At 37.4% G+C, this 21,070-nt stretch overlaps 1 protein-coding gene across 1 annotated transcript in view; it reads right to left on the bottom strand.

The window, feature by feature from the left end:
- The window catches only part of PPP2CB (protein phosphatase 2 catalytic subunit beta), a 53,597-nt gene that overhangs the window by 13,603 nt on the left and 18,924 nt on the right, over positions 1-21,070 (bottom strand). The window contains exon 2 of the mRNA XM_007942689.1: positions 4,399-4,608. Within this exon, the coding sequence (XP_007940880.1) occupies positions 4,399-4,608 (210 nt within the window). The remainder of the gene's footprint in view (positions 1-4,398; positions 4,609-21,070) is intronic.

Here is a 21,070-nt window from a genome sequence, read left to right as displayed (position 1 = left end):
TTATGCACAGGGAGATAGTTCAGGGGGCAGGAGTGCATGGAGGGAAGGACATAGGGAAGAAGTAACTTTTGGGAGGAAGTAGGAGGGGAGCTGTTGCACTGGGGTAAATTGTAGTCAATGTCACGAGACAATGTGTGTGTGAACTGCTGTAAGGAAAGTGAATTTGCTCTGTAAACTTTCACCCAAATCACAATTAAAAAAAAAAAAGCTTGCAAGCGGCCATCTTGATGCAACAATGGGTCCCTCCTCACCCAGAGCAAAGAATAATGAAGAAAACCAAAGATGCATGGAAACAATTGTTCAAGGGACTGGCAGACCATGCAATTCTCAGTCTGGAGGCCTATGAGACCAGAAGAACTAAATGATGCCTGGCTACTACTACCCGTCAACCACTTAGGGGGCGATATATTTAATAGATCCTGGATAGAGTGGGAGAACAATGTGGAACTAAACTCAAAATCTTAGAATAAAAAAAACCAGGTTTGCTGGTCTGATAGAGCCTGGTGAGACCCAAGACTATGGTTCCTAGCTACCCTTCAGGTCAGGAACTGAACTTCCTACTGTTGCTTTCAGCCAAATAAAGATAGGCATATGGGCTGAACGTTTGCATCAGCTAGATACACTCCTTGGAGAGATCAATTGTGGGAGAATGGAAGGGCAGTATATGCACAGGGAGACAGCTGGGGGTGGGGGGAAGAAAGGGGAGGTGCAAAGGAGTACATGGGAGGGAAGGATACAGGGAAGAGCTAACTATGGGAGGAAGTGGGAAACTGCAGTCAATGTCATGAGCCAAATGTGTATGAACTGCTGTATGGAAAATTAATTTGCTTTGTAAACTTTCACCCAAATCACAATAAAAATCAAAGAAAAAAGGAAACTCTTTGGTTTCAGGTAAAGCATTGTGCTACCAACTTGTGAGCTACCACTGAGTTAATCTCAATTCATGGTGTCCCCATGTGTGCACCATAGGGTTTTTCAGGCTGTGACCATTTGGAAAGAGACCACCAGGCTTGTCTCCTGAGGCACCTCTGGGTGGGTTAGTACTAACAATCTTTTAGGTAGTAGTCAAGTGCTCAATCCATGCTACCAACTACAGGCAGGCAAATTCAGGCTACCTCATAGAAAGAGTCAGCTAAGGAGTTTGAGCCTGATTCTAAAGGAACATGGAATCACCAAGATTTTGGGAACAGGGGAGTAACAAGATGGAAGTATTAAATAAGACAGATTTAATCTGGCAGCATATGTAAAGTCAATTTGGAAGGTTCAGCATTTGGAGGATAAATTATTAGTTACTTCGTTAGCAATAACTGAACTGTTAAACGATGAGGATATGAGTTGAATGATGAAAGGAGGAACAGAAAAACACAGGAATAAGGGAATAAAAGGATTAAGAGAAGTTTCAAAGCAAGAATTAAAAAAGAATTAAATGACAGATTATGAGGGATAAGTGGCTAAATCAAATATCATTCTAAGACATCAGTTATGGATTGTCCAAGATACATTTACCAGAAGTAGGCAGGAGAGGTTTAATGTATCATTTTCAACTCTTTTAAGAAAATTTAAAATCTACTATCATTTTAAGGGGAGCTCTGGTAGCGTAGTGCCTAATGCATTTGACTGCTAACCAGATGGCTGGTGGTTCAAACCCACCAGCCACTCCTCGGAAGGAAGATGGGGCAATCTATTTCTGTAGTGATACTGCTTCGGAAACCCAAGGAGGGGTCGCTATGAGTCGGCACATAACAACAACAAATCATTTTAAGAGAAGCCCTGGTATGCGGTGGTTAAACGCTCAGCTGCTAACCAAAAGGTTAGTAGTTTGAACCCACCAATCACTCCACATTAGAAAGATGTGGCAGTCTGCTTCCATATAGTCTTAAAAACCCTATGGTGGCAGTTCTACTCTGCAGTCCAGGGTTGCTAAAAGTCAAAATTGCCTCAAAAGCAGTAGGTTTAATATTTTTAGGGAATATAAACTGAATGGATCATAGAATAGAACAGATGATTGAATGCAATGTGGGTGTTCTTGCCTTCTATGTGGTTTAAAGCTTATTTCATGTAACTTTTTTAAAATAATGTTTTACAGGAAAAGGATCCAACTTCCTTCTGAAAAGGCCACCTTCCTGTTTGTGGATAAGATAGTTCCACAGTCCAGCCTAACTATGAGACAATTTTACGAGAAGGAGAAACATAAAGATGGATTCTTCTATGTGGCCTACAGTGGAGAGAATGCTTCTGGGGCCAGCACTGAGCTTAAGTGCACTGTTCCTGTTTTTGTATCTTGTAAACAGTTGGCCCATTTTTAGTTATTACACCAGACCCTCTTGACATAGACCTATCAGTGCATTTGCAACTGGATTTATTTCTTAATATATTGGAAGGTTTTGTTTCCTTACACTAGTAAATTATCAAACAGAATTTTATTTTGAGTTGTTCTTTTTGTGCATTGTGTCACGGCTATATACAGTCCAGGGGATTTGTTCCTCTGGGAATCATATTTAATGAAGATCTTTCCATACTGAAGTGAGGTAGGTGGGATATTAAAGTGAAAGGGAGGGAGATGATGGTGTTTATTCTGGATTATGTTTGAAGTGTTAGGTGGTTAAGTATTAAAAGTATCCAAATTAAATCCTTAGAAATCAGGACACCTGCATCACTAGATTTTTGCCAACTGACAATCATGTTGGACTGACTTAATCTGTTCCTTACTATGAAGGTAAAGGCTTAACAATAACACTTCCTCTTATAAAGGAAAATATAAATAAATAAAATAAAATAAAATAATATTTTACTGTTTTCTCAATGATGAATACATAGCAGTTTAAGCCTCATTCAACAATTTCTACTATACAAGTTGTTCAGTGACACTGGTTACATTCTTCACAATCCAAAAATTTTCTCATTACCATTCTGGCAGTTCCAGTTCCTTTAATCTATCTTCCCAGCCCCCTTATATCCTCACCTTTGTTTAACAATAATCGTTGACCATTTGATCTCATATAGGTGATTTTTTAATCACCTACTTATGCAAGATAATATTTTGTGAGCCAGTGTGTAATTTAACTACAAGGTGACCTCGCGTCAGTTTTAGTTTAGAGTTTGAAGAGTATCTCAGGGTAATTGTCCTGGGGAGTCCTCCAGTCTTAGCCAGTCAAGTAGGTCTGTTTTTTTTTCCCCCCCTAATTGAAGGCATTTGAGGTCCCATTCCACATTTCTCCCATTACATCAGGATCCATTGTAAGGGGAACAGAGTTAGAAACACAGTAATCTTAGTTTGTTATTTAAATATCCAGTTTATTACTTAGAGAATATAACAAGCTTAAAAGAAAACCTTAGGTACTGAAACTTATTTTACTAGTCACTTAGGAATTGTGGAAATACATATGTAAGTTAAGTAGCAATTACATTTACTCAGATAACTTTGTGACTAGCTCTAGTTTCTAGCTTAACTTGTTTTTGTACTATTAATTTAGGTAAGGCTCAAGGTATTACCAGGCCTAAGTTTCATTTTTCTTACTTAAGTTTTGGTTTACTAGAATAGACTTAGTTATAAGAAATCACTGATATGCAAACACCAATCAGAGAAGCCAGAATCTGGAAAGTCCCGAGGGGGGACCCCTTCCTCATCAGGAAACTGGAAAGTTCCAAGCTTGCACCTATCAGTCGCCACCAAATAGCAGAACTTGTCCCCTGCACCAATCATTTTTGTTCAGCCCCACCTTGTGTAACTGCCCCTTGAAAATCCTATAAATATGTAGAACGCAGGGGGTGGGGGGTCTTTTTGCCCAAACTGTTGCATCGGTGTAAGCAGAGACCCCAGCTTGAGCTTGGAAATAAACTTTTCCTTTGCTTTTGCATTGTCAAGTCAGTGTCACGTTCCTCGCGCCGACACTCCTTTCCAAATTTGGGTCCAACACCTTCTATTGTGGCCCTGATTAGAAGAACAATCAGCAGCGGCAGGAGCTTATTATATCACTTCTGGTCTCCGGGTAGATGAGGCTATGGTTTGTGTTACTCTTTGTTCTGTAGGCTAGCTGCTTCTTTGAGGCTTTGATTTCCTTCTCTTTTGCTCTGGAGAAGTAGAGACCATACTTCCGTATCAGATGGCTGCTTGTAAGCTTTTAAGACCCCAGACACAACTCACAAAACTAGGATTTGGAACATAACTTTATAAACTGTATTATGACAATTGATCAAGATGTTCCATAAGACTATGGTCCTAATCCTTTAAACCCAGAAATCCAATCCTGCAAGGTATCTGGCTATGTCTAAATATCTGTAACTGTGCCCTCTATGTGCTTTACTATGTACATGAACATAAGTGCATATAGTCACACATAATGTATAATGCCTCGTTTAAATCTTGAAGAACAAAAAGTTAAATCTCACTAATCATACCTTTAATGCGACAAGAAGAGTTACAGTCTCCACTGAATAATAACCTCTGTCTACATAGTCACCCATGAATAGATAGTTTGTATCTGGTGATTTTCCACCAATTCTAAAGAGTTCCATGAGGTCATGGAATTGACCATGAACATCTCCACATACGGTGACAGGACAACGAACCTCTTGCACATTTGATTCTTTTGTTAAAATTTCTTTAGCCTGTTCAAAAAATAAAAACAAAGCATAAAATAATTTTATTAATTACAAGTCTAAAAAGAGTTAATGTATTAAAAAGGTCAAAAATTAATTACTCGTTTCTTCCATAAACAAACACATTCTTACACGAATTCATAGGCCTATCTTCAACTTCATTATTCTAGCTATTTTACATCTAATAAGCCAAGATGGATTGACATGGTGGCTGCGATGATGGGCTCAAGAATGGCAGGGATCATGGAGCTGGCACGGGATTTGGCAGCGTTTCGTTCTGCTGTGCATGGGGTTGCTATGAGTGGGAAACAACTTGATGGCACCTAACAACAACAACAACAACAACGCCTAGGATATCCATCTTTATGCATTCCATTTCATTTTTGACAACTTCCAACTTTCCTAGACTCATACGTTCCATGTTCTGATGTTCAAACCTGCTGTATACTTAATAATTCTCTGCTTACTTGAGCTACATGTCTCTGTGTGCAATTCTTCCTCAAAATTATGGATCTGTCAATTCCTACTGTAGGTCTAATAGTCTTTACATAGTATATTTTGAGTCTATGTTTTTCAAAACATTCATATTTGAGTCTGTTGTAGACTTCCAATCAAATATATAGTGATTCTCTCTATCCTTACTAATGCTCTTTGCCTTGAAATCTATGTGATACAAAAACTGCTACACCTATTTTCTTTGCTTAACTTTGTGTGGTGTTTCTATTTCCTTACTCTTAATCTGTTTCTGTGTTGCATTATACAGTGAGAGTCAGTATTACCCTATATGGCAAAATATGTGATTAAATTAAGATCTTGAGAGGATGATACTATCCTGATGGGCTCTACATTTAATAATTACATGTGAAAAAATGTTGGTCATTCAAATCCACCTAGAAGCACCAGAATAAAGACTCGTTGATCTGCTTCCAAAAGGTCACAGAAACTGAAAACCTTGTGGAGTGCAGTTCTACTCTGAAACACAAGGAGTCTCCACTAATGGGCATAGACTTGGTAACTGGTTTTGTTTTCCTAAAAGAGGAAAATAGAGTTTCGAGACAGACACACACAGAGGAGGCTACATGAAGGCAGAGTGATGTGACCAAGGTATGTTGGCAGTCACCAGAAGTTGCAAAAGGCAAGAAAGGAATTCTCCCTAACAGGGAGTGTTGGCTACCAACACCTTGGTTTTAGACTTCTGGCCTCTGAAATGTGAGAATAAATTTGTGCTATTACCCAGTTTGTGGTAATTTATTATCACAACCATGGGAAACTAGTATAGAAAGGTGTCTGGTTTCCTGATGATGCTGTGGAGCTATCTTCTAAGGAGCTCCAGTGGTATAGTGGTTAAATCAATTGGCTGCTAACCAAAAGGCTGGCAGTCTGACCCTACCAGCCACTGTGTAGGAGATGAAGCAGCCTACTTCCACATAAATTTGCAGCCCTGGAAATCCTAGGGGCAGTTCTACTCTGTCCTATAGAGTTACTATGAGTCGGAATCGACTTGATGGCAGTTGGCTGGTTGGACCATGTCTCTGTATTTCCTCTATACGAGAGAAATATAAACTGCTATCTTATTTAAGCGTTTGTTATTTTTAGCTTTCTTTTATCACACCAAACCTAATCCTGGTACCCGGTTATGCTACTGGACTAAGCAATTCATTTTCTCATTTCATATCTAAATATGTATAAATACAACGATGCTTGAAGAAAAAAACTGGAAACTAAAAACATCCATTTAACTATTCAAAAAGGAAATATGCAAACTCGGAAAGGAATACAGTACTAAGTAGCCATTAATAATGTTATAGAAATACACGTAATATAAAGGGTACTTGATATGTAAATGAAAAAGGCAAGCCACAAAACTATATGAGCACCTATTTAATAAGGGAAACCATCTAAGAGTTCTATACCATGAAATTATGCTCTAACAATTTTTAAAAATGATGTGAGCATCTTCAAATAACTAGTTTAGATCACAGAGGCAAGTACTTATAAAAATCCTTAAGAACCAATTTATAAAAGCCAAATCTCCCAGTCATAAAGATCACACTGACAAGAATAACTGCTTAAGAGTAAGAAAACAATTATTAGAGATCTTTCAAGAGCAGCATCACCACCTGTAGTGCAACTATCTACTGGGGAAGAAAAACACAATAGCAACAGTTTACAAATTAGAAAAATCATTATGTCACCTGCCTAGCTAGCATCAAGTAATTTATTTCTCAAGTCCAATGGAAACAATGAACATTTTACAAAGACAGTTACAAAAGAATCAAGTCATTTGACATTAAGAATTAAAAAGTTAATCCTAATTAAAAATCCACTAAAGGAAGCAATACCAGAATACACACATGCATGCACACGAACACACACACACACACACACGGAGTCTTAGAGACTAAGAACTGGAGACAAAAAGATGAACAGGCTAACACTCTGACTTCAAATACCCTGATGACTGTCTCAACCAAACAAAATAAAAACTTCTGTATATAAAAGGGAAAGCCTCTGTCATAAAAAGATACTTATAGAATAAATTACTACAGGTCTAAATATCATTAATATGGCCAATCTTAAAATCAAGAAGCCACATTTTTAGGACACCCTTCTTGTTAGTTGCCACTGACTCAATTCTAACTCACGGCGACCCCATATATATACAGAACTGCTCTATAGGGATTTCCAAGGGCTGACATTTTTGGAACCAGTTCATCAGGCCTGTATTTGTAGGTGCCTCTGGTACCTCTGAACCACCAACCATTGGGCTAGTATTCAAGCACTTAACCATCTGCATCACCTGGGGACTTCTGACAGTAGAGATCCTAGACTAGAATAGTCTTCCAGAGAGAGAACTTTTTTCCTTTAGGATGGAAGTGAATTGAAGTGAAGCACAATGAATACACACTCTAAAAAGACTACTTACTAGAGCAGAACACTCAGATTGTACCATTTATGTTCACGTTTTATTCTGATTATAGGACAATTAAGCCAGTAGCAAATCTTTCATTTAAATTCCTCTTTAAGGTCCTCAAAGAATAACTAGAGGATTTCCTTAGCACAGAATCTTCCCCCCCCTTTCTGAAACAAAACAAAAAACAGCAATGTTCTTAACTATTTGCAACCTGGGAAGCCCTAAGAACTATTTATACAGAAGTGTTTGAGAATGTAAGTCTCTGCATTAGCCAATTTTGCTTAGATTGTTAAATGGATGAACCTTGTAGATTGTTAAATGGATGAACCTTGTAACTGTTTCTAAACCATTTAACTTAAAATTCAATTTAAAGCTACCTACCTTGCATCATAACACCAAAAAGTTAATTTTCTAACCCTAGGTAAAGAGATTTTCTGTATTTTGCAAGGAATTTAAACAACAAATTTTCTTTTAATAAAAAATATTTATGTTTGGATGTAACAGATTTACTACTGTTACTTTTTAATGAATTAATATTGTAGAAATTCTCTTTCAATTTCAGATATAGCAAATATTAAGATACAACCTACAAAAACACAGCTCTTTGTGGTCCTCAATTTTTAACAGTATAAAAGAGTCATGAGACAAGAAACCTCGAAAACTGCTATATTAACTTACCTGTTCTGCTGATGTGTATGTAACGTGAGACCATGTAACAGGTAAGTGGGTTTACATTTCTATGTCTATCCTATCCACACCAACTTGTTTCTAGTGACTATTAGTTTCCTATTACACTAATTCAAATTAATGATTTTAGAATATGCAAAATAATGTAAACTTATATACATACTGCAGGAATCACAAGTTACTATACCTTTAGACTCGTCTATGCCAACTGGATGCACACAGCCTGGAGTTTTAATCTGAACTAATGCTAAATAGTAGAGAAAATGATGACTTATTTCCCACAGTGGTGTTCTCTCCAAAAGATCCCATGGTATTATTTTTGATTGTGGCTCTAACCTCCTTTACTTCCACAAAAGTTCCAGGCTTGGTTCTCCAGCTTTCCTTTTGATTCTGAGCTACCAAATAATCTTCCAACAAATGCCACCTCTACTTAAATTAGCCTGACAATCTTCACAAGCATTATGAACAATGCACCCCCCTTTTTTTCTTCTTCTCCTGGCATAAAATTAGTTAGAATAAAATTACATGTACAGAAGTCATCTAAAAAACATGGGTTATCTTTCCAGTTTTAATGTAACTGTGGAAACTTAAGACAAGACCCTGGGGACTTATATCCTACAGTTTCTTCATTTAGACTACATATCCTTGAGTCTACAATGAAAAAATATGAAGTCTTACCTCCCGAATGTATAATGTGAACTTACTGACTTATTCTTCTCCATACTGAAATTCTTTTAAGATTCTTAAGTGTGTGGCAAAATACATTAGTATCATCACTTTACTGAAGTAACTTTTTTGGGGGGAAGGTAGATTTACTTTACTAACAGAATAAAAATCTATACATAGGCAGTCTGCTCCTCAAGGGTCATCAAGGCAGAAGACTCCACCTACTTTTTCTGCCATCTGTAGTTAACAGAACTGTCACATCACAGTCACAAATCATGGTACATCTTTAGGCACTGTATCTGATTTCTTAGTCAGGAAAAGGTAGAAGGTGCAAAAGGCTAAAGGTTATATACTAGCCTCAACTATCCATTTCATAAAGCTTTCCCAGAAGTCTCACTCAGCCATTCCTGTTACATCTCCCTGGTCAGCAAGCTGAGATTTACAGTCCACATAAGCCAATCACAGGACTGTAACTAGAATGAGGATACAGTCACTCTACAAAGTATAATTCCGATAAGAACTGAAAAGACTATTAGAGATTATAAAACACCTACTATAGGGTCTGTCTGATAAATGAGAAAACTATGGCTTAAAAATGTTTAAGGTAAAAAGCGGAAACCAAGTTTATTCATTAAGACAGCTTCCCACAGGGAAGAGGATCCAAGATGATGGACTAGGCAGATAACATTATCCAGATCCTCTACAACAAAGACTTGAGAAACCAAATGAAAGAGACTTGGATGACAATCCTGGAATCCAGATCTTCCAAGGAAAAGATAAAGAAATAGATAAATACTGATGAGAGAAGAGAATGAACAAAAACAGCAAAAAAGGAGGCATACAAAACAGTGAAAAGCCAACCAGTACAGTGTGGCCATTTTGAAGTAGTGCAAGTAGTGTTTCAATCAGAGCAGAAACTAGGTGGCCAGCTCAGATCACCCAGGTCTACACCACCCCCCAAACTGATGACTGGCAATCACAGAGGTCTTCGCTACCCTGCTTTGGTTTTTTCTTTTCTTTCTTCTCCCTATTCCCTCATCCTTTTTTTTTTCTATTTTTCCCTAGCAGTCAGGAGGCAGCAACCCCACCCAGCTATATCCACTACAGCCTGCCACCCAAACTAGTGGATTAGTGCCACCACTTGCTCCACTGGATCCACAACAGATGGCAGCCAACACCGGCCCAGCCTGTACTCAGCTGCTCTGTACAACCAGCAATTAGAGACCCACACCCACTCTTCCACCTGCTACCAAAGTAGCAACAAGAGTAGCACACCCAAGCAGTTCCCCAGACATATTAACACAAAACAAAAATCTAGGTGAAGTAAACCAATACATAAATCAACAAATAAATATAATAATACCACAATGTCTCAGACACAAGTGACAAAAATACAGGGCCCAGAAAATCTTACAGAGGAAGAAATGTTATGGAAATTACCTGATAAGGAATTCAAAAGATTTATATTTAGATCCTTTGAGTAATTTAAGAAAGATGAAGGAAACCACAGACAAAAATAAGACAAAACTCTAGAAGAATGTAGGAAAACAATTTAAAAACAAATTGACAAAATAAATAGAAAATTACAAACTACAAAAATAGCAAATAAAAATCCAGAAGATTAATACTAACATTTCAGAAATACATATTACATTGAAGGACAAAGGAATAGAACAGAATCAATGGAAGACAGAATTAGTGAATTGAAGACAATCTCTTAATATTCATCTGTTAGAGGAAAAAATTAGCAAAAATAATAAAGAAAATTAAAAACTAGGTGAGACAAGAGGAATTCTAGAACAGGAAGAGACAAAAAAGAAAAAAAAAAAAAAAAGCACCAAGAAAATTGAAGATTTGTTGGAAGAAAACTTCCAAATATCATGAAAGATGAGAAGATACTCATTCAAGAAGCTCAATGAACCCCAAGTGAAATCACTAAAACATATACTCAAGTGTTCTAAAACCAAAGATGGAGAAACAATCTTGAAAGCAGTTCAGGAAAAATGAAGTTACCTACAAAGGAACACCAGTAAGACTGAACTCTGATTTCTCAGCAGCAATCTTAGTCAAGAAGGCAATGGAATTACACATATAAAATCCTTAAAGAAAAAAAATTACCAACCAAGAATTATAAGTCTACTAAAATTGTCTGTCAAATACGATGGTGAAATTACGACAATGCCAGAAAAACAGAAATTAAGAGAATTTGCGAAAACCAGGCTAGCCTTACAAGAATTACTGAAGAGAGTCCTTCAAACAGAGAACCAGCAATGGTACACAACCAGAGATTAAGCCATGGTACAACATCACCACAAAATCAACCCAGACAGACTCAGTAAATTCTAAAACAGCAGCAACAAAGGAAATTGATAATAAAATCCACAAACAAAATGAATCCAGCATATTAAAATATATGGAACAAAGAAACCATCAATTATACACACACACACACACACACAGCTTCAGTAGTTACCTAGTGCCACCCTAACAGAAGATACCACAAATGGGATGGCTTGAACAAATAGGAGTTTATTCCCTTACAGTTTGGAGGCTTTAGTCTGAGTTTGAAGTGCCAGCCTCTAGGGGCTGGATGAAAGCCCCTCACCCTTGGGCTTCAGCTATGCCTCCTGCTCCCAGCCCATCGGAGCCAGAGGCTTTTCTTCACTCAAGACAGCTGCTGGCTGCTGAGACTGACAAGCCCAAGGTTGACAAGTAAAAAGGCAGTCTCAATGTTACCAAACCACAAGGCAGGCCATTAATTCAAGTCCATTAAAAGTCCCAAGTTTGGCAGAGCTTGGCAGGCTGCTGAACAACGCGGCTACATGCAGGGTCCAAGTGTGCCATAAGCTAGAGACCATTACCCAAGGCTTCGCCTTATATACAGGAAGCAGACCACAGCAGCTACTCAGCTGTTCACAGTAGATTCCACCATGGAGTTGATTACCAATCTCATCATGGGGAATACTACATCCAGCTGCCCAGCTATTCAACCAGGCCCAGCCAAGTTGACACACAAACTTAACTACCAAACACACACACAAAACAACAAAATGACAGCAGTAAAGTCATATCTATATATAATCACACTGAATGTAAATCAATTACATGCACCAGTCAAGAGACAGTGCTGCAAAATGGATAAGAAAACATGCTGTCAATATGATGTCTACAAGAGACACAAAAACAAAAATAAGCTAAAAATCAGAAGAATGAAAACTATCTATCAAGCATATGGCAACCAAATAGAGCAGGCACGGCAATATTACTTTCTGATAGAACAGACTTTAAGCAAAACCAGCGAAAGAGACAAAGAAGGAAATTATATGCTGAGAAACAGGGTCAATACAAGAAGAGGACATAATCTTAACAAATATCTACAATGAAAGAGCCCCAAAATACATAAACTAAACTTTAATAGAACTAAAAAGAGAAAGAGACAATGTCACAATCATAGTAGGAGACTTTAGTATGCCATTTTCGATGAAGACTAGAACTAGAAAGAAACTCAAAGATACAGAAGATCTAGACAACACAATCAAACCAACTAGACCTCATTGATACAGAACACTCTACTCAACAATAGCACAAGATAACATGCTTTTCCAATGAACATGGAACATTCTTCAGAATAGACCATATGGGAGGCCACAAAGGAAGCCTCAGTACACTTTAAAATATTGAAATATTACAAAGCGCCTTCTCGGACCACAATACTATAAAATCAGAAATCAACAATAGGAAGATCAAGGAAAAAAATCAAATACATGGAAATGGAATAACACTTCGCTTAAAAAATACTGGGTAATAGAAGAAGGAAAAAGGAAATTTAAAAAATTCCCTGAATCAAACAAGAACGAAAACACAACATACCAAACACAAATCTTTGGGACACAGCAAAAGCAGCACTCAAAAGATAATTTATAGCAATGAATGCATGCATTTAAAAAGAAGAACGAAAAATCAACCACCTAACACGTCCAGGAATTAGAAAATAACAGCAAGAAAGAGCCTACAGCTACCATAAGAAAGGAAATAATAAAGATCCAAGCAGAAATAAATGAACAGCAAAACAACAGAGAAAAAAAAAAATCCACAAAACCAGAAGATGGTTCTCTGACAGGATTAATAAAACTGACAAGCCACTGAGAAATTTAACAAAGGAAAATAAGATGCAAATAACATGAACAAGAAATAAAGAGCTGATGTCACTCACAACTGACCCTACTGAAATAAAAAAGGATAGTAACAGGATACTATGAAGAACTGTACTCCAACAAATTTGAAAACCTACAAGAAACACATGAAATTTGTAGAAACACACTACCTACCTAAACTAATATAATCTGAAGTAGAAAATTTGAACAGACCTATCACAAAAGAAATTCAAACAGGTCATTAAAAAACTACCAACAAAAAAAGTGCATGCCTAGTCAGCTTCACTGTCAAGTTCTACCAAACATTCAGAGAAAAGCTGATACCAACTCTACTCAAACTATCCCAGAGAATGGAAAAGGATGAATACTCCCAAACTCATTCTAAGAAGCCAGGATACCAAAACCAGGCAAAGACACCACTACAAAGAAAAATTACAGACTAATATCCTTCATGAGTTATAGATGCAAAAATTCTCAAAAAATCCTAGCCAACAGAATCTAAAACAAGCCAAAAAGTTAATATATCATGACCAAATGGGGCTCATACCAAGTATGAAAGGATGGTTCAATATTAGAAAAACAATCAGCAGAATTCACCACATATATAAAAGAAAATAACCAGAATTTCATATAATTAATATATAGAAAATATTTGACAACATCTAACATCCATTTTTGATTAAAAACACTCAACAAAATAGGAATAGAAGGAAATTTTTCAGAATAATGTAGGGTATACACAAAACAAATGGCCAATTATTCTCAATGGACAGATATGGAAAATACTCCCCTTGTGAACAGAAATCAGACAAGGATTTCCTTTATCACCTCTCCTATTCAATTTTTTTTTTTGTCCTATTCATTATTATAATGGAAATCTGAGCCAGAACAATTAAAGAAAGATAAATAAAAGGAATCCACATTGTCAAAGAAGAAGTAAAACTATCTCTATTTGCAAAAACTCCCAGAAGCTCAACAAGAAAACTAATGAAAGGATTCTGTAAAGTGGCAGGGTACAAAATCAACACACAAAAACCGTTCATATTTCTCTGCAGTAGTAACAAAGAGAATTCTGAAAAGGAAGTGAGGAAAACAGTATCATATACAACTGCCCAAAAGACAAAGTACTTAGGAATAAATCTAACCAGAAATTTAAAGACCAATAAAAAGAAAACTACAAAACAACACTACTACAAGAAACCAAGAGACACTTACATAAACATAAAACTATACCATGCTCATGGATAGAAAGATAAACAATGAGAAAATGTCAATACTAACCAAAGTGATCTATAGATGTAACACATTCCTGGTCCAGATTCTACCACCATTCTTTAAAGAGATGGAAAAACTAACCACTAACTTTATATGGAGAGGAAAGAGACCCTGGATAAGCAAAGCTCTACTAAAGAACAGGAACAACGTAGGAGGCTTCACACTACCCAATCTCAAAATGAACTATTCAACTATAGTAGTCAAAGCAGCCTTGTATTGGGTCAATGATACATAGACTGATGGAACAGAATTGAGATTACAGAAGTAAATACATTCACTTATGGACAGGTGATCTTAGACAAAGGCCTAAAACACATTAAAGGGAAAAAGATAATTACTTTAACAAATGGTGCTGCAAAACCAAAACATTCATTTGAAGAATGAAACAGGATCCACATTTCTTACTATGTACAAAAACTAATGCAAAATGGATCAAAGACCTACACATAAAACCCCAAGCCATAAAGATTATCAAAGAAAAAACAGGGGTAAACTTAGGGGTACTAATATATGGCATAAACAAACTATCAAACAGCAGAAAACAAATTAGATGACTGAGACTTCCTAAAACTTAAACATGTACGTACATCAGAAGACTTCACTTAAAGAGTAAAAAAGAAAAAATACAAACTGGGAAAAAATTTTGGCAATGATATATCGGACAGAGTCTAATTGCTAAAATTTACAGAAAACTTCAACATATCAACAACAGCAAAACCCAAACAATCCAATTAAAAATGGGCAGGAGTTCTGGTAAGATGGTAGAACAGGCAAACTACAAAGACCCTCTTCAATGAAGAAAAGAGAAACCAACTCATACAGATACAGTAGATAATCCTGGAGCCCTGAGCTGTGACAGGAAGTACAGAGAAATGGACTAAATTCCAACTAGTTGAAGAACCTGCATGAAAATAGAGAAAAAGGAGACAAATGGAGCTGTGGACTGTCAGCAATCTAGATGGCATGGACAGTTTGGATACTTCCAAGTGGTGTTAGGACCTAAGAATAAACCTAAAAATCGGCCCTGCTCAACAAGGGCTGCAAGGACGACAACACTGGTGGCCGATGACTAAAAAGGGAAACAACAAAGAAGGAGATAAACTGACTTTTATGCTATTTGGAGGGCACAGCCATTTTGAAAGTTTTGAATGTTTGAATGTTTACAAGCGGTTTGGCCATTTTGGGTATTTAAAGCAACAGCATTCTCTCAGATTCCAGGTACCTAAGAATAGGCTCCACTTGCTGAGTGCAGCATGGACATACCAGAGGTTGAGGACTGGGAAGGTGTGATACTCCCTTTGTTACTCTCATACCCCACACTCTCTTGGTGAACCAAGGTGCAGTCATCCATCACACCCACACACTTTCTGGACTGGCAGGAATTCCATCCCAGTCTGTGTGTTCTGACTGAGCCTGGGTGCCCTGACCCCACCCCTCCAATTTGCTTTTTATTTCTTTTGCTTTTATTTTTTTTTTCTTTCTCTTCTTCCTTTTTCATTTGATTCGTTCTTCTTCCCTTCCTAGGTTCTAGTTTTTGGCTTTTTCTCTCTTTCCTTTTCCTGCTTCCCATTTCTTTCTTTCTTGTGGTTCTCCACATCCCTTGTTTTTCCTTTGGCATTTTCCCCATCATTATTCTCTTATTCTACCTCTTTTCTCTTAATTCTCTCGCTCCCCTATGCATACTTCTTTTGTCTTTTTAAAGTATTTCTTTAAATATTTTGTCTCATTTATTGCCTTTCCTCTTTGTTTCTTTTTTTCTTTCACTTTCTGGTGATTGTTCCTGTGTGTTTATGTGGTGTGTATTTTTTGCCTTCTTGCTTTTACTTTTTTGGTGGTTTTTTGATTGTTATTTTTATCAAACTGGGTGGGAGACAGCAGCAGTACCCATACAACCCAACCACACATCCACACTTCCTGTAGCCCCACCTACTGAGTGAGGGCCACGACTTGCTTCTGCACCAACTGACCAATGATACATGACAGCCAATACAGGCCTGATGCACCCTTAACAGCTCTTCACACACAGTTAAGAGATCTATGCAGCCACTTTCATTCTCTCTCACACACACCAGAAGACAGGTGGTAAGTGCATAAATGCTGTCAACTAGCGAATAGAGGAGCACAGTACCCTGCTTACTCAGATACATCCCCCTCCAAAAAAGGAAACTAAAACCTTTGGTGAATCACTGAAACATACTATCACCAATTAAATATATAATGTCTCAGTGACAACAGAGTATCACCGTCCACACAAAGAAGCAAGATAAAGCAGTAGAAACAAGGGACCATGATACAGATCCAGAACACATCCCTGAGGAAGAAGCACCACTGGAAGTTCCTGATAAGGAATTCAAAAGTATTATATTTAGGTACCTTCAGTGGATTAAGAAACACATCAAGGAAAATAATGACAAAATTAAGGAAAACACCTACAAAACCCTAAACAATATGGGAAGACAATACAAGAACAAAAGGACAAAATAAATAAAAAATTAGAAATGATACAAAATCTACAGAAAGAAATCCAGAAAATTAATACTACATTTTAAGAAATAGGTAACACATTGAAAGGGCAAAGGAGGAGAATCAAATCAAGAGGAGACAGATTAGTATGACTGAAGACAAATACCTCAATACTTCTTTGGAAAAGTATCAATCAGAAAAAAGATTTTTTTTTTTTTAAAAAAAAAAAGAAGAAGAAGAAGAAAGCCTAAGATTCATGTGGGATACCACCAAACAGAATAACCTATTGTTGTTGTTGTTGTTATGTGCCGTCGAGTCAGCCCTGACTCATAGCGACCCCTCCTTGGGTTTCCGAGGCAGTATCACTACGGAAGTAGGATTGCCCAACCTTCCTTCCGAGGAGTGGCTGGTGGGTTTGAACCACCAGCCTTCTGGTTAGCAGTCAAGTGCCTTAGCCACTATGCTACCAGAGCCTATAAGTAACTGGAATTCCAGAACAGGAAGAGACAAATAAAACCAGAGAGAAAATAATGGAAGATTTGTTGGAAGAGAATTTCCCTCATGTGATGAAAGATAAGAATGTATCCATTCAAGAAGTCCAGCAACACCAAACAGGACAGACTCCAAAAGAAAATAACCAAGACATATCATCATCAGACTCACCAAAAACAAAGACAAAGAAAGAATTCTGAAAGCAGAACAACAACCAAAAAAAGTTACCTGCAAGGGACAACCAATAAGACTAAGCTCTGATTTTTCAGCAGAAACCACGCAGGCGAGAAGACAATGGGATGATATACACAAAACCCTGAAAGAGAAAAATTTCCAACTAAGAATTATGTACCCAGCAAAACTGTCCCTCAATTATGATGGTGAAAATAGGGCATTTCCAGATAAGCAGAAATTAAGGGAATCTGTTAAACCAGACCCAGCTTACAAAAGATGCTAAAAGGAGTCCTTTGGACTGAGAATGAGTAACAGCAAACAACAATCCATCATTAACACACATGATGACATAACCCAGAAACCAACCCAGTTATGGAAGTATCCAAAGCAAAATAAGCTTACAAGGTTGTAAACAGGGAACCAGAGAAATTAATTGGCAAATGAGGACAACAACAAAACAAAAATAGGGAAAAAAAAGTGTAGTTACAGAACTTCTTAATGGTGAGGAAGTCAAGAGAATTGCAAGATAAAATGGACTGTTCTCAACTTGGGGAGAAAATTATAAATCACAGGGTAACCACTAAGAAAATGATAAACTTTCACATCACAATAAAAAAGAGAGCAAGCAAAAATATTTAGCAAATACTAAAACAACAGCAATGAAGGAAATGATAACACAATTCATAAAATGAGCTCAGCACAGAATACTGGTCAGAACAAAGAGATCAGCAACACCACGAAAAAACACATAATAAAATGACAGCAACAAATCCATACTTGTCGATAATTACATTGAATGTAAATGGGTTAAATGCTCTACTCAAGAGATGGAGAGCTGCTAAATGGATGAGAAAATATAACCCATCAGTATGCTGTCTACAAAACACACACATTAGAGACAAAGACAAACATAAACTAAAAACCAAAGGCTGCAAAAAGATACATCAAGCAAATGGCAATCAAAATAGAGCAGAGGGCAGTATTCATTTCTGATAAAACTGACTTTCAGGAAAAAAAAAACACCATAAGAGATAAGGAAGGACATTCTATAATGATTAAGGGATCAACTGAACAAGCACATAGCCATAATAAATATCTATGCACCTAATGAAAGACCCTGAAAATACATAAATCAGACTTTAACAGAATTGGAAAGACAAATAGTTGACTCCACAGTCATAGCAGGAGACTTTAATACACCACTTTCAATCAAAGATAAAACAACTGGAAAGAAATTCAATAAAGACACAGAAGAATTAAACACTACAATCCACCAACTTGACCTTATAGACATCTACCAAGCAAGTCACCCAACAATAGTCTAACTGATACATTCTTTTCCAGGGCACATGGAACATTCTCATGATAGACCATATGTTAGGCCATAAAGAAAGCCTTAATAAATTTAAAAACACTGAAATACTGCAAAGCATCTTCTCAGATCACAATGCTACAAAATTAGAAAGACGAATGGAAAAAGAGCAAACACATGGAAACTGAGCAACACTCTCTTTAAGAATGACTGGGTAATAGAAGAAATAAAAAATGAAATTAAAAAATTCCCTAAATCAAACAAGAATGAAAACACAACATACCAAAATCTTTGGGACACAGCAAAAGCAGCGAGCAGAGCCCAATTCATACCAATAAAAGCACACATCAAAAAAGAAAAAAAGCCAAAATCAACACTTTAACCCCAAATCTCCAACAATTAGAAAAAGAGCAGCACAAAATGCCTACAGTCACCACAAGAAAAGAAATAATAAAGCTTTGAGCAAAAAGGAATGAAACAGAAAATAGACAATAGGAAAGAAAACAAGACCAGAAGTTGGTTTTTTTAAAAAGATTAATAGAATTGACAAACCACTGAGAAATTTAACAAAGGAAGAGGGAGAGACTACAAATAACACGAATAAGAAACAAATTAGGAGACATCAGGAGAAAAGCATCTGAAATCTGAAAATCTAAAAGAAATGCAAAGATTTCTAGAAACATACTACTTACCTAACCTAACAGACTGAGGTTGAAAATTTGAACACACCCATGACAAAAGAGACAGCTAAGGGAGACCAGGAAGCGGTATGGAGCAGCTATGGGACACCATAAAGAGAGGAGAGCGGTTTGGTACAGCTAAGAGACGAACTTGTCAGTCTGTCGTACTGTGGTGGCCTGTGTGTTGCTGTGAGGCTGGAGGCTATGCCACCGGTGTTTCAAATGCTCGTACGGTTACCCATGGTGGGCAGGTTTCAGCAGAGCTTACAAACCAAGAGAGAATTCAAAGAAAGAAGAGGCCCCTCACTTCTCAAAGAATTGGTCAGTGAAAGCCTTATGAATAGCAGTGAAACACTGTCTGATATAAATGCTGGGAGATAAACCCCTTAAGTCAGAGGGTACTCAGGATATGACTGGGGAAGAGAAGCCTCCTCAGAGTACAGCTGACCTTAATGATGTGGATGCAGTTAAAGCTTTTGGGACCTCCATCTGCTGATGTGGCATGACTCAAAATGAGAGGAAACAGCTACAAACATCCATTAATAATTGGAACATGGAATGTACAAAGTATGAACCTAGGAAAATTAGAAGTTGTCAAAAATGAAATGGAATGCATGAAATAGACTGTTTTTGGCCATTCTGAATCAGACAACCATATGATCTACTATGCTGGGAATGACAAATTGAAGAGGAATATTTCAAGATCTATCCTGAAATACAATGCTGTCAGTGATAAGATAATATTCACACATCCACAAGGAAGACCAGTTAATACTACTATTATTCAAATTTAAACATCAACCACCAAAGCCAAAGATGAGGAAATTGAAGATTTCTGCTAACTTCTGCAATCTGAAATTGACCGAACATGCATCAAGATGTGTTGCCTAGAGTAGCGACTGGGATCTTAAAAGCTAGCAAGCTGACATCTAGATGCAACGATGGGTCTCTCCTCGTCCACAGCAAAGAATAATGAAGAAAACCAAAATTCATGGGAACAATTAGTCCGAGCGACTGGTACACCATCCGATCTGCAGCCTATACAACTATGAGACCAGAAGATCTAGATGGTGCCTGGCTACCACTGTCATCCACTTGGAAGGGGATCTATGTAGGAGATCCTGGATAGAGAGGGAGAACAATGTGGAACAAAGCTCAAAACCATTTGGAGGGGGAGAAAGGGGGGGAGCAAGTTTGCTGGTCCAATAGAGCCTGGTGGAACCACTGAGAATATGGCCCCTAGCTGCCCTTCAGGTCTGGAATTGAACCCACACCTGTGGTTTCCGGCCAAACAAAATACAGGCATGCGAGTTAAACATTTACCTCAAGTAGATACACTCCTTGGAGAGAACCATCATGGGCGAAAGAAGGGCTGCTTATGCACAGGGAGACAACTCAGGGGGCAGGAGTGTATGGAGGGATGGATACTGGGAAGAGGTAACTATAGGGAGGAAGTGGGAGGGGAGCTGTTGCATTGTGGTAAACTGTGGTCAATGACATGAGACAAAATATACGTGAACTGCTGTATGGAAAGTTAATTTGCTCTGTAAATCTTCACCCAAATCACAATAAAAAAAAAAAGTGAAAAAAAAAAAAAAAAAAGATGTGTTGCCTATCACTAGTGACTGGAATGCAAAAGTTGGAAACAAAGAAG

Source organism: Orycteropus afer, unplaced genomic scaffold (genome assembly GCF_000298275.1).
Source record: "Orycteropus afer afer isolate SDZICR_OR568_19922 unplaced genomic scaffold, OryAfe1.0 scaffold00095, whole genome shotgun sequence".
In the NCBI taxonomy this organism is placed as follows: Eukaryota; Metazoa; Chordata; class Mammalia; order Tubulidentata; family Orycteropodidae; genus Orycteropus; species Orycteropus afer.
Note: the sequence above shows the minus strand (reverse complement) of the source record. Positions and strands in the feature narration are given on the sequence as shown.